A 10,066-nucleotide genomic window follows, 5' to 3' on the forward strand; every position below is an offset into this window, starting at 1 on the left:
CCCCCCGACTCCAGGTGCAGGTCATTCCCTGGGTCCTGGAAGACAGCAACTTTGTGTGCAGCCCAACGCAGAGGCTTGATCCCGGCAAAACTGTCTTTGTGGGAGCCCTTCATGGCATGCTGAACGCAGAGGCCTTAGCGGGGATCCTCAACGACCTGTTTGGCGGCGTGATGTACGCAGGGATTGACACAGACAAGTACAAGTATCCGATTGGTAAGTGCGGTCAGTCGATGGCCGGCCGCTGCTCCCCGTGGACGACCAGAGCTCTCTCCTGCGCGTGTGTCTTCCTTTTCTCTGGGTCAGAAGCAGGGCCTTTTTTCTGGGGGGGACGCTCCAGAATGGAGTTCCGGAACCTCTTCGACAAAATTCTTTTTTAAAATGTTTAGACCTTCATGAGTTTTCAGTTATACAGATTGAAAACTTCGTTTCCCTCTTGAGAGTTCCGGCACCTTCCCCCCCCCCCAAAAAAAAACACAGCTGTGCCAGAGCTTGTGACTGACCCAAGGTCACATCAGCAGGTGCGAGTGGAAGAGTGGGGACTCAAACCCGGTTCTCCCAGATTAGAGTCCACACACTTAACCACTACACCAAACTGGACAAAAGCCGCCGGCCAAAAGGACTGCGGGGGAGGGGGTGGCCTTTGGTGGTCTCTTGTGGGCCTTGGGAATCCAGCCCCCTGGTTTAGGGATCAGACTTAGCCCAGTCTCATCAGGTCTTGGAAACTAAGCAGGGTCAGCCCTGGCTAATATTTGGAGGGGAGATCTCCAAGGAATGTTAGGGTCATGACGTGAAGGCAGGCAACGGCCGATCACCTCTGAAGATCCGTTGCCTTAAAACCCTCTGTGACTTGATGGCAAAAAAAAAAAAAGTCTTGTTGAGGCCGTGCCTGGAATTTGGGGGACAGTTAGTAGGTGACATAGCAAAATGAGACCTAGGTCCAGTGTTCTCTCTAAGCTGAGTTAGTGTGAGCTAGCTCACAGCTTTTTAGCCTCCGGCTCACACATTTTTGCCTTCGCTCAGGAAGGGTGGCTCCAGAGCACACTAATTTATGCAGGAGCCAAATCGCTCGCTCACAACTTTAATGCAAGTAGCTCACAAAGTAGAATTTTTGCTCACAGGACTCCACAGCTTAGAGGGAATCTTGCCTAGGTCCAACCATGAAATCACACAAGTTTGCAAGCCAAGGTATCCTTTTATCTATCCATTTTTCTTCATTTATACCCTACCTTTCTTCCTCCCTTCGGGGACCCGATATAGCTTATATCGTTCTGCTGTCCTCTGTTTCATCCTCACAACAGCCCTCTAAGCAGTGCTCCCTCTAAGCTGAGTTAGTGTGAGCTAGCTCACAGTTTTTTAGCCTCCGGCTCACACATTTTTGTCTTAGCTCAGGAAGGATGGCTCCAGAGCAAACTAATTTATGCAGTAGCAAATCGCTTGCTCAGAACCTTAATACCAGTAGCTCACAAAGTAGAATTTTTGCTCACAAGACTCCACAGCTTAGAGGGAGCATTGCCTCTAAGGTAGGCTACGCTGAGACTGATTTCCCACAAGTGCTGCTCCACACTCGCTCTTCCCTTTTGCCCTGATGGTACGTGTCAATTTCACACAAGCTTTTTGCCCTGCAGCCTCGCGTGATTTCCCCCGCGTCTACTCAAGCCTGTTTTTTTGAGGATTGAGTAGATGTGGGGGAAATCATGCGAAGCTGGGGGGGGGGGAGATGCTCCACGCAGCAGCTTATGTGAAATTGACACGTACCATGGGGCAAAAGGGAAGAGCGAGCGTGGAGCAGCGCTTGTGGGGAAACGGCCTGAGTGTGTGTGGCTGGCCCGAGGTCACTCAGGAACTTTCCATGGTGGAGTGTGGGTTCAAACTAGAGTCTCCCAGATCCTATAATCGGACTCTCTAGCCACTGCACCATGCTGCTGCTTCCAAATGCTTCACCTCCTTATAGAGGTGAAGGACTTTTCTGGAGCCAAGACTGCTGTCTTTGCTTTGGGGGGGAAGAAGCAGTAGAGCACTAGGAAATGAGTCAGTGAGCGAGGCATCAGAGATCAATTCATTTTATTGCACTAGCTCAGAGCCGTAGCAAAACAACAACACATCAGAGACCACTGCTCTTAGGACAAGGCTAAAGCTATTGGCAGGGTGAGGCAGGGAATGAGTGGGTGGTTTGCAGTCCCCTTCATGAGTTGCTTCCCCCCCCTCCCAATAGGTGGATTTGCCTGCTCATTGTCTCTTGCTCCTGTTCTATCTTTGGAGCAGCCTTATAAATTAGGGTTACTAGGGCTTGCGGGCACACACAGAAAGTAATCCACTTTCAAACCATTTTCAATGCACCTTCCAACTGGATCCAACAGTTCACACAGTAAAAATCCAGTTGGAAAGTGCACTGAAAGTGGATTATTTAGTGTGTGTGACCGCAGCCTTACAGATGTCTTCTTTTTGGAGGATATGTCCTCTTTTTTTGGTGTCTGTCCTCTTTTGGGCTCTTTTTTAAAAAATCTGATGAAAATGTCCTCTTCTTGGGTTGGAAGATTAGGAGTATTCCTGGCTAGGAGCAATTATCACAGCTTCAATAATAGGGGGTATTTAAAACGAGATTTGCCATAGAGATCACTTGTTTGAAGTAGTTGGGGGATATGTCCTCTTTTTTGCTTTTCATAATAGGGCCAACCCTACATAAATCCATGTCAAAATTATGTCAGGCATAGTTTTTGTCAAGATTCAGTAGGTGGCGACTTGCTCATCACTGGCAGGGAGGGTGGGTGTCCCGCCGAAGCTGTGGTAAACCCTCCCCCCCCCCGCACATTTCCCAGTCTGCCAGGCGTTTCCGAGCATCATGTGTGGTGACTCATAATGTATCTTGGACAGCCGCCGCTGCAGTTGGCGGGCATCACAAGTTGTGCGCATGACGCTAATGGATGGGTTTGGTTTCAGGATCCGGCCGGGTCACCTTCAACAATCAGCACAGCTACCTGAAGGCAGTGAGCGCCGCTTTCGTGGAGATCAAAACGACCAAGTTTACGAAAAAGGTACGGATGCGCCTGCTGAAGAGGTTTGGTGCGCTTGATTGTCCACGATCCAGCACATCCCGTGCCCCTCCTAAGTCAGAGAAAAGTAAAACTTTTGTGGCCCCCCAGCCTGCAGAGGGAGGGAACCTTTTTCAAGGATGCAGGCGGAACAGTGGTGGAGGAGAGAAGAAGAAAAAATCCTAGAAAAATGAAGACTCTTTTCTTGCACAGTTGTTGAAATAAGCTTGCCTTGGCTTGAGGAAGGGTTCTGGAGAGGACCCAGTTGTGTGGGGCGTGCAAGCAAGCATGTCCCAGAAGCTTAGTTTTGCCTAGTATGTTTTGTGAGCAGAACACAGCTCTGGTTCTCATGGAACAGTGTGAGTTCTCTCCTGGAGTGTGTGGGGGGGGCGGTGTTCATCCACTCCCTTCCCTGATTTTCTGTCAAACCTAGGGAGTGTTTGGGCAAAACCTAAAGCTCTCTAGAGTAGGCCTCCTATTTACCCACCCAGGGTTGGGAGTTACCTGCCTCTGTCCCCAATTACCCTCCCCCAGCCCCTGAGGAATTGAGGAGCAGGAGGAAAAACGGCCTCTACTTAGAGTTTTTTGTGGGGGACTGGGGAGGAGCGTTGCAATGTGCATACGCAAACAGGAAATGATATAGGGATGTGAGGGGCAATGTTCTGGTTTTGGGGCAAAATTCTGTGGTGGAATTTGCTTCAAATCATAGAGTTTTGCCCAGAAACCAGAGTGTCCCCTTCCCGGACATCTCCAACCTGCCTACATCACTTCTGGTTTTTGTAGGCACCTCTCGATGACTTCTGGGTTCCTGCCAGTAAGGGGGTGATTGGGGGGGGGGAGCGCCCAAAGTAGGAGTCTCCTGCCCATACCGGGCAGTCTGGCAACCCTACCTCTACTAGCAATTTCCCTTAGTCTCTGTTAAAGACCATAGAGACTAGGGAAGGCAGCCTAGAGTGTCACCCAGAAGTGATGTCATATCCTTCCAGATTCTGCCCACCCCATGCACTGACCCCAAAATCTCCCAGCATTTGCCAGTTTGGTGTAGTGGTTAAGTGCGCGGACTCTAATCTGGGAGAACCGGGTTTGATTCCCCAGTCCTCCACTTGCACCTGCTGGATGACCTTGGGCAAGCCATAGTTCTGTCAGAGGTGTTCTTGAAAAAGAGCAGTTTCTGTCAGAGCTCTCTCAGGCCCACCTACCTCACAGGGTGTCTGTTGTGGGGAGGGGAAGGGAAGGGAGTTTGTAAGCCGCTCTGAGACTCCCTTGGATAGTGAAGGGCGGGGTATAAATCCAGACTCCTCCTCTTCTGAGAAAGTACTCCAGAAGCCTTCACCAAAGGGTGTGAGCTTGTGGATCTGTAACAAGTATCGGGTTCATGTTTTGTCTTGATTCTCGGAAAGCTGTAAGATACAGGATAGCTTCGGGTGCAAACCAAGTAGGCTTGCTATGTTTTCATGGATGTGAAGAGAATACCACCCTTGTCCCATGTGACAGCTTTTGCTGGTCACATTCTGGGTACAGTTAAAATGGCAGAATTCTCTAGGGAAGTGAACAAATGCAAAGTCTCACTGAGCCTGTCATGCTTGTCCAAAAACATGTCCTTGGGGTGGCACGCCCAGTTTATCCTCACAACAGCTCTGTGGGGTAGATGAAGCCAAGTGCAACTTCCCCAAAGTCACTCAACAGGTCTCATGGCACAGTGGGGATTGGAACCCAGGTCTCCCTGATTCTAGTTGGAGACGTTTTATTTTTTTGCCCACCTGTCTTGCTGAGACTGAATGCAGGGTTACACAAGATAAAACAGAACAGGTTAGACCACGTGAGTCAGCAGATAAGCAATGCAATTGGGGTACAAAAATAGGAGAAGCAGTGCAAAAAAGTATCAGACATGACAATATGTAAACAGTCTAAACTTTTTTTGCATTCCAAAAGCAGAAGGCAGTACACTAAGAGCAAAGCAACTCAGCAGAGGAATAGACTAGTAGGATTGCTAGGCAGTGCCTGGCAACTAGCCGGGGGGGGGGGTACATCCTGTGAGAATTTTTTTTTTTAATGAGGCCTTGTCTACTTACAGGAAGTTCTGACCATAGAGTTCCTGGAGATTCCTAGAGCTACCTGGAAGTGACTCTAGTTTCTGGTCGTTTCCAGGTAGCTCTAGGAATCACTTGGAATTCTGTGGTCAGAACATCCTGTAAGAAGGCGAGTCCTCGTTTTCTTTTCTAATTTTTCTCTCCAGGACAATCACCACCCCACCCCCACCGCCTCCTTTGGCCTCAATTTCCATCCACTGATCAGTGAGCACTGGCAGGCAAGGACCCGGTTACCTGGAGGTTTCCCGCCATAACTGGGCAAATGGGAACTCTAGACTTCCAGTTAGAGTTGCCAAATTAACGCACCTCTGTCGGCGGGGGACTTTGTGCTGTCTCCCGGCGCGCCACATGCACGTCACAGGGAAGTGACGTCATGACGCGGGGCACAGCTATTTGAGGGGAAAACTCTATGTTTTTCATAAAAGTTTGCAGTGTGCACTGTAACCGCCCTCCCGGGGACTCCTGTTACCTTCACACTTTAACTGGCTGCGACTTCCCCGTCTCCCCTTTCTTCTTCTTCTTCTTCCCTAGGTTCAGATCGATCCGTATCTGGAAGACGCCTTGTGTCAAGAGTGCAGGTCTCAGCCAGGTCCCTTCTTCTGCAGAGACCAAGTGAGGCCCCTTTTCCCTTCTCTCGTTTTCCAAGCTGGGGATGCATAGCGCTGTTCTTTAGCTTGCATGTACTGCTAGAAAACCTACCTCCCTCATTGTAAGCCCCGTCCTCAGTTATTTAGGGTTGCCAGGTAGACTTACCTGGCCAGCCAGGGTCTTCCAACATCCTTCCAGGAGACCGGAAGTAATGTTGGGTATTTTGGGGCCTACTTCTGGTTGGGTGTGACGCTCTGGTTTGGGGGCAAAACTCTGTGGTAAATTCGGCTTCAAACCTGTAGTGTATTCAAAGCTGCCTTGAATGCATGATATGTTGTGAAACATCTCATTGACTTGTAATGTTAAGCTTCATCCTGGGCTAGGATCCAAATACATCCAATCGTATCGCTAGCCCAGGAAGTAACAAGCCAATCACTTCACAGCAAGCTCCCTGAGCGGGAACGTCCGTGATTGGTCCTTATATGAACAACCGTGTTGGTTGGTATTTGTACAGTGGGTGTGGCTACATTAGCCGGGAATGTTTAAAAGCAGGACAGCTGCAATGTGAAGGCTGTTCTGGCTATCAGATGTTGATCCGTGTTGGAGTTGTGTTCGAGTTGAAGAATAAAGCTGTGTTCTTGCTGAATCACTCTCCGACTTCTTTGTTAAGTGAGCGACTTAACAAAACCATAGAGTTTTGCCCAAAAACCAGAGCATCACACCCAACTGGAAGTAGGCCTGAAACTGGAAGTAGGCCCGAAAAAATCAGTTGGGGGCGGGCAAGAGCCTGCAAAAGTGGGGCTTCCCCTGCTTCCACCAGGGGGCTGGCCACCCTACAGTGATTCCACAGCCGACTGAATCGCTGAGCTACTCAGTAGCAGGTAGAATCCCATCTTTCCTTGAAACGACCGATGCTCCCTTAAAAATAAGGGCCCCGACTCTTGTATTGGTGGACCTCTGGAAATGTGTGAGCTTTGCATCCCACTTACAGGATTAAAGGTGCCTCGAACTATGCCCTATTGTTAAGATTGCCAGTTCCCCCCTGGCCACATGTGGCTGGGTAGGGTTGCCAGCTCCAGGTTGGGAAATTCCTGGAGACTTGGGGGTGGAGCCTGTGGAGGATAGGGACCTCCTCAGTGGGATACAGTGCTGTAGCATTCACCCCCACCCCCAAAGCAACTGTTTTCTCCAGGGGGCACTGATCTCTGTAGTCTGGACATGAGCTGTACTTCCGGGGGATCCCCAGGCCCCACCTGGAGGCTGGCATCCCTACCCTCCCACTTAGAAGCATTTGTTATCTCCTGAACCAAGTCAGCCTGCTCTAACCCAGCCTGAGATATTACAGTTAGGGGGGGGGGGGGGGACCCGGCAGGGTCAGGGCTAGAGGTGGTGGGCCGCACCCTTTAAATGCCCCCCGCCTTGAGTCTTACCTGGCCCCTGCTTCACTTTCTTCTAGGCAACAGGCCGAAACACACATCATTGCACCCAGGCTTTTAATTGGGGGGTGTTTTCTAAGGGTCTGCTCTTGTTTCAGGGATAGTTTTTATGCTGATGATGATCTAATGGCTTGTGTTTTATATTGTGGGGTTTTTTTAAATAGCAAGCTGCCTTGAGCAGGACTCTGAAGAGGGGGCATAGAAATATGCTAAATACGTAAAGGTTAAAAACCACTGGCCTAGCTAATGGTGCTTTGGTTGTGTTTAGGCCTGGCGTTTGGTCCCCTTGTGAATGTAGCAGCACCCCTAGAATTTAAAAAAAAAAAACAGACAAGCAAATGTTCGAATTTCCGTTTCTCAAATCTTTTGTTTCTCACTTGTTTCCCTGGGAGGAAGCAACATATAAATTGCTAATACTCCACTTTGCGGGGGGGGGGGGGGGGGGGGGGGCAGCAGCTGCAGCCGGCATTGCAAGTCCTGGCCTGGATAGCCCAGGCTAGCCCAGTCTCCTCAGATCTCAGAAGCGAAGCAGGGTCGGCCCCGGCTTGTACTTGGATGGGAGACCAGCAAGGAAGCCCAGGGTTGCTGCACAGAGGCAGGCAAGGGGGAAACATCTCTCGCCTTGAAAACCCTGCAGGGTCGCCATAAAAGGTAAAGGTAAAGGTTCCCTTGCTCGAAAGCCAGTCGAATCCGACTCTAGGGTTGCGGTGCTCATCTCCGTTTCAAAGCCGAAGAGCCAGCGCTGTCCGAAGACGTTTCCATGGTCATGTGGCCGGCATGACTAAACACCAAGGCGCGCGGAACGCTGTTACCTTCCCACCGAAGTGGTCCCTATTTATCTACTTGCAATTTCTTGCTAGGTTGGCAGGAGCTGGAACTAGAGACGGGAGCTCACTCCGTCATGCGGCAACTCGGGTCTCGAACTGCTGAACTACCGACCTTCCACAGCCTGCAGTTCAGCGTCTTAACCACTTGAGCCACCGCTGCTCCATCCAGGGTCGCCATAAGTCAGCTGCAGTTTGATGGAAGGTCTCACCACCTCCGGCCTTGTTGGCAGTGAAGTGTGTGTGGAGCTCCTTTAGGGGCCCAGACAGGCCCCTATCCATAATAATAATAAAAATATGAGAACACACGACAGCAAAACAAGGTGCCACAAAAGAGCGACAAAATCTGTCGGTTACCAACAAAAAGTTCCGTCTTTTTACCAAACTGCCTTGCTTGCTTGAATTTGCAGCTCTGAGTGGAGAAAGGGTCTCATTTTGCCCAGTCAGGGGATGCACATAACAAGCAGATTTGCAATGTTTATCCAGTATCTTAAATTAGCCAGGGTCTAAACCAATGCTCCCTCTAAGCTGTGGAGTCCTGAGAGCAAAAATTCTACTTTGTGAGCTACTGGCATTAAAGTTGTGAGCTACCAATTTGGCCACTGCATAAATTAGTTTGCTCTGGAGTCGTCCTTCCTGAGCTAAGACAAAAAAAATGTGTGAGCCGGAGGCTAGAAAACTGTCAGCTAGCTCACACTAATTCAGCTTAGAGGGAACACTGGTCTAAATAGGAGGCTCAAGACAAATGGCCTGCCTCTTCCCCACCCCCACTTGGCTCAAGCAGGCTTTACATTTACTCTTTGCCTTCCTTCTCTCCCCCCCAATCTCCCTCCCTAGATCTGCTTCAAGTACTTCTGTCGCCCCTGCTGGCACTGGAAACATTCCATGGAGATCTTGCATCACCACCGCCCACTGATGCGCAACCAGAAGAACAGAGACTCCAGCTAGAGCAGCGTTTTTTCCGAGGGCGCCGAGAGCTGCTTGCAGTTGCTCTTCTGTTTACCTGCCGCAGGAAGACAGACCAGGCATGCTTGCCGGTGCCAGGCCCCGAGCTGGGGGGGGGGAACCCGTCGGAAGGACTGAACGGGAGATATCTTGCCTTTCTCACGTTTGCACTGCTGGTCTTTTTATTTGTTCCTGCACTAATGCACAGTGAATTTTCTTGTCGGGGGTTTGTTTGGGCTGTGTTTTTTTGTTTTTTTTTAGAGGGGTGGGCCCCTCCAACGATTCTTCAGTTCCCAGACTTTTGGTTCCTTAATTGCTGACCGGAAGCATTACAAAGGGCCATATGTTAAAAGGGCATTGAATGCGGATGCCTCTGTTTCTTATTTATCAAGGGCCCCTTTTTTTACATTCCTCGCAATACTGGTGGTAATAATGCAGGTCTCATTGGCTCCGTTATTTTGCAGTTGCCATACAGTGCCTTCCCGTTCATTTAAAACTCCCCCCATCTGAACGGAATAAACTGAATGTTCAGCTGGTGTTTTTTACTGTAACAACAAAGGGGACTTTTTGCTCTTCACTTAAAACCAAAATCATATTTCATATTTTACGCTCCAGGATTTTTACCAGGTTCTTTTTACACTCTCTTGAAATGGTTTTTAAGTCGTTTGAGATGAGATGAGAAGAAATATCATTTCTTTCCTGGCAGCTTTTAACATCATTGCGACTTGTGTCTGGGAGCTGTTAGTTTAAAAAGAAAAAATGTTTCCCAGTTGTGAATATAACAGGAATATTTGCAACCCAGAACGATCGGATTTTTTTGGATTTGAAACTGGACCGGATGAACGATCTCTGAGCTGCTGTATATAGTTCGTTGCACTTTATGTTGCACTTAAAATGGGGGGGCGGGCGGCTTGATAACAGGTTTTTAATCACAAAGTCACAAGACTTCAATTTTCTTTTTATAAACCGAGCTGTTAAAAGGGCTGCACTTTTGGCAAGAGGTTGCTAAGAGCCCGTTTCTTGTTTCAGGGGAGGGAGAGAGAAAGTAACCCTTCCGAGGAATGTACCGTGCAGCCCGGAGAATATGCCAGGAGTTGAAGTTTTGGTTTTGTTTCTCCCCACCCACCCCACCCCCCAAACTTTTTTTGAAGCTG

General features: G+C 49.4%; 1 protein-coding gene across 2 annotated transcripts in view; it reads left to right on the forward strand.

Annotated features, from left to right (window-relative positions):
• Nucleotides 1-10,040, forward strand: part of CPEB1 (cytoplasmic polyadenylation element binding protein 1) — a 49,229-nt gene extending 39,189 nt beyond the window's left edge. For both annotated transcript variants that reach the window (XM_015418751.1, XM_015418760.1), the window contains exons 8-11: nucleotides 15-213; nucleotides 2,938-3,032; nucleotides 5,651-5,731; nucleotides 8,805-10,040. In XM_015418751.1, coding sequence (XP_015274237.1) covers nucleotides 15-213; nucleotides 2,938-3,032; nucleotides 5,651-5,731; nucleotides 8,805-8,915 — 486 coding nt within the window. In that variant the 3' untranslated portion in view covers nucleotides 8,916-10,040. The remainder of the gene's footprint in view (nucleotides 1-14; nucleotides 214-2,937; nucleotides 3,033-5,650; nucleotides 5,732-8,804) is intronic.
• The last annotated feature ends 26 nt before the right edge of the window (nucleotides 10,041-10,066 follow it).

Source organism: Gekko japonicus, unplaced genomic scaffold (assembly GCF_001447785.1).
Source record: "Gekko japonicus isolate JY-2015 unplaced genomic scaffold, Gekko_japonicus_V1.1 scaffold150, whole genome shotgun sequence".
Classification (NCBI taxonomy): Eukaryota; Metazoa; Chordata; class Lepidosauria; order Squamata; family Gekkonidae; genus Gekko; species Gekko japonicus.